Genomic DNA, 4297 nt, shown 5'->3' with positions numbered 1-4297 from the left:
AAAACATGTTTTATAACTGAGAAGAGCTGGCAACTTGTGGCAACTTTGAAGAGTGTTGGTATAAAGCAGACAGACAGACAGACAGACTACCACGGCCTGATACAACATAGCTTCCAGGGACATACTAAAGGAACTGTAATGAAGGTGAGTTCAAGTTGGAACATACCTTCATAGCTGAAGCATAGGTTTGTTTCTGGCAAAATAAAGTGATTTAAAATATGTCATAAGACAAAAGTAGGTTTTCTAGAGACCAAAGCTATAAATTCTTAAGAAGACAGATTTTGGTGAAATATGAAAGGAACTTGAGACCACAGAAATCAGAGAAGAAAGTCCGAGCACAAGTAGAAAACAGATATGCACAGCAACATTTTTCATTGACCATGTCATTTGATTTCTTGTTTGAGAAAATGTTCAGGCCCAAAGCATAGTAAAACAATAAGTCTATCATCTAATATTGAAACAAGATTTTCAAAATATCTCAAATTAACACAGACTATGTGATTTTGATCTCCCTCCCCCCTTTCCATTAAATCAGGTTCACCAGGAAGAGATGAACAAAATAGTGTCTTCAGCACTGATAATCTAAAAACAAGTGACTACTGTGATTTTAGGGCTTTTCTACTTCTTCAGAGACTTTAAGATGGAATTATTTTATTCCTGACTCATTATTAAAATTTCTCAAGAAGTATATCACAATATAAAGAAGGATATAGCAGAATATTTAACAAGCAGCATAGCACAGAATTGACTTAGAGATAAAATTTTTAATTGAATGTAGAAGTCTGTAGCCAGAGAAGACGATGTTTGGACAGCAGGATGCAAAACTCTCAGAGAATAAAAGTGTTAAGGATGACTCTAAAATTTAAAAATAGTTAAGTCAGAAACCATGGCTGTTCAAGATCTAAATAACCAAATATTATACAGGATCTGATGCTTATACAAAATACTGATTCTTCTTTGTCATCCTCTTCTTCCTGCTTTGCTTACCAAGAAAAAGATTGATTTGTCTCATTCCTGATTGTGTTCCATAAACTGTGTTGTCTTCTCTTTTAGGTGATGTTGAATCAAACCCAAGTCAGTGAGTTTTTCCTCCTGGGAGTGACAGACATACAAGAACCACAACCTCTTCTCTTTGTTATTTTCTTCACCATCTACTTTACTAATATAACTGGCAACGGAGCCATTCTGATGATCATCATTTCGGATCCCAGACTCCACTCACCCATGTATTTCTTCCTGGGAAACCTAGCATGTCTGGATGTCTGCTTTTCTACCGTGACGCTGCCAAAGATGCTGGAGAACTTCCTCTCCTCAAGCAAAGCAATTTCCTTCTTGGGATGCATAACTCAGCTTCATTTCTTCCACTTCCTGGGAACTACAGAGTCCCTGCTGCTGGCAGTGATGGCATTTGACCGCTTTGTGGCTATCTGCAAACCACTTCACTATTCTGTCATCATGAATCGCCAGATCTGTATCTTAATGGCTGTCACCATATGGACTGTTGCTTTTCTCCATGCCTTGCTTCACTCCACAATGACATCTCGTTTAAGGTTCTGTGGTTCCAATCGTATCCATCATTTCTTCTGTGATGTTAAGCCATTGTTAGATTTGGCCTGTGGGAACACTGAGCTCAACCTTTGGCTGCTCAATACTGTAACAGGCACCATTGCCTCAGTCCCCTTTTTTCTGACATTTCTCTCCTATTTCTACATCATCACCTATCTTTTCCTCAAGACCCGCTCTTGCAGCATGCTCCACAAAGCGCTGTCTACTTGTGCCTCTCACTTCATGGTTGTTGTTCTGTTCTATGCTCCTGTTCTTTTCACCTACATTCGTCCAACCTCAGGCAGCTCTCTGGATCAGGACCGAGTCATTGCCATCATGTACAGTGTGGTCACTCCTGCTCTCAACCCACTCATCTACACTTTGAGGAACAAGGAAGTGAGGAGTGCATTGAATAGGAAGATGAGAAGATGGCTCTGACTTGAGGAAATGTAAAGAACTCTTCTGCTGCACAAATAACCAGGCAATGTGAAATTAAGATATATTTCTGAAATTAAGATACATTCTTATGTATAACAGATGTACACATATATTTCTGAACAAATTGAATGATAGAAAATATGTGGGAGGGGCTGGAGAGATGGCTCAGAGGTTAAGAGCACCGGCTGCTCTTCCAGAGGTCCTGAGTTCAATTCCCAGCAACCACATGGTAGTTCACAACCATCTGTAATAAGATCCGGTGCCCTCTTCTGGCCTGCAGGTGCACATGAAGTCAGAATGCTGTATACATAATAAATAAATATATTAAAAAAAGAAAATATGTGGATAATATGATCTAATGGTATTAAACTGTTAAGGCATGGAAAACTTGAACTTGTGGGGCTCTAATCACAGAATTTGGTTCCTGAATTTGGTTTTGACATATTAGTTGATAACATTGACTTCTGACATACTCAATGTGTTTTGTATGTAACTGAGTATAAAAATATGTGTATACTACTCACATTTAGGATAAATATTCAGTGTTTATACTTGTTCATATGTCGATTCATATTAGTTGGATGAATATCATTGTTTTCTTATTTTGAGAAAATATTAAAACCATGGTTACTCAATTAGAAAAGTTAGTTGCAAATCAGAAATGAGCTGCTGAAAATTTTCACAAAACATTTCTTTTAAAGCTGATTCTGATTCTGTTAAAAGTAAGCTTTTGGTGGTGGGTTGGTAAGTTTTTATTTTAAAAATTGTATTATTTATTATTATTTTTGAGACAAGGTCTTCTGTGGCCCAGGCTGCCTTGAATTCCTCATGCTTTTGCTTCCACTTCTCAGTTGCTGGGATTACAGGTGTGTACTACCACACCCAGCTTTAAAAATGTTATACAATATATTTTATCAAGTAAACATATCATATATATGTCAACATAAGGATACCGCGATATTTTATATGTGATTGTTCATATCCTTATAGTCTGGTTAGTAACTTCTCTTTTCCCAGCAACATTCTGAATGTTGAGTAACCTTAGCTACCAGTGTTCAAGTAATGGAATAAAGTCCAAGGTGAGAGCGCTTCTTGTGGTTAGGTTTTTTTTAAACTATTTATTAAATGTTTGTGTTTAATATTTACACATGCATATAATGTGTTGGGATCTAATCTACCCCCTACTCCCTCTTCTCCAACTCCTCTCCTATACACCTTTCATGCTTCCCACCCAACTTCAAGTGCCAGCTGCAGTTCTGGGGAGAATAAGCCTTGAACCTCACCTGGACAGCACAGCAGAGCTGACCCTGGTGGTAGGGTGCAGGTGAGTCAGTCCTGAGGGGGTGAGGAAGGAGAACTGGCCCTGCCACTCCTCTGACATGAGGTGGCATGGGTGCCATGCAAAAGTGATGCCCTTCCTCTCCTGGCTCCTCACTACCTGTAACACCTTGCCTTAGGCAATACAGTAGGACTGTGTATGGGGACAGGTGAGCCAGCCCTGAGGGGGTGAGCAATGGAAAGCTGTCCTCTACACTCTTCTGCTATGAAGGTGCCTGGTGTGGGAGCCTGAGTGATCTCTGTCCCTTCACTCCATGCCACCTGAGGACGCTGGAAGAGCTAGCCCAGGGTCATGAGAGCTGCTGTTCAGTAGCTCTGGCCTTGGTAGAGGGGGTATGGGTGAGCCATCCCAAGGGTGTGAAAGCAGGAGAGCTGGCCCAGGCCCTTGCAGGCAGCAGCACTTGGGAGAGTGGGCTTTGTGCCTTGACTGGGCAGCATAGTAGAGCTGGTTCTGGAGAAGTGGGTATGGGTGAGCTGGCCCATAGGGAATGATTGCAGGAGAGCCAATATTGCCTCCTGCTGATGGCAGTGGATAGCCTAACTAGAGCAGTACTGGAGACCTCACCCTGGTGGTGTGCTGACCAGCTCAGCTCCCACCCAGGTCCAAATCCAGGCTCTGAGTTGGCCCACCCCAAAATGAACATCATCTGCAAATGGTTGGGACATGTGAAAGGACTAATCCAAAGCTTCAGGATCTCCATGACACAGAGTAACAACAGATAACCAGGAGGTGTCCCAAGAAGGATCCAATGTTGATCATGTCATGGAAGCCAGAGATGTCAAGCCAGACCAACGACTCATCTCAACGGACATTTGCAAGTGAAGATGTGTGGACAGAGGGATATGCTGTGGGACGCTCTGTGGCATACTACAGCTTCCATGATGAGATGTTTTCTATGCTTTGTTGTTGTTGTTAATGATGATGATGATGATGGAGGTTGTGGTGTGTGTGTGTGTGTGTGTTATTGTCATTGTT

The 4297-nt window shown here is 41.3% G+C and overlaps 1 protein-coding gene across 1 annotated transcript; it reads left to right on the top strand.

Annotated features, from left to right (window-relative positions):
* The first annotated feature begins 1056 nt into the window (after positions 1-1056).
* LOC129676232 (olfactory receptor 12D1-like) lies at positions 1057-1983 on the top strand. The gene has a single exon (XM_055606561.1). It carries the CDS (start codon positions 1057-1059, stop codon positions 1981-1983), a length of 927 nt encoding a protein of 308 aa, XP_055462536.1.
* The last annotated feature ends 2314 nt before the right edge of the window (positions 1984-4297 follow it).

This window comes from Psammomys obesus, unplaced genomic scaffold (assembly GCF_907164565.1).
Source record: "Psammomys obesus unplaced genomic scaffold, mPsaObe1.curated_primary_1811, whole genome shotgun sequence".
Lineage (NCBI taxonomy): Eukaryota > Metazoa > Chordata > Mammalia > Rodentia > Muridae > Psammomys > Psammomys obesus.
This window is presented reverse-complemented; position numbering and strand designations above follow the sequence as displayed.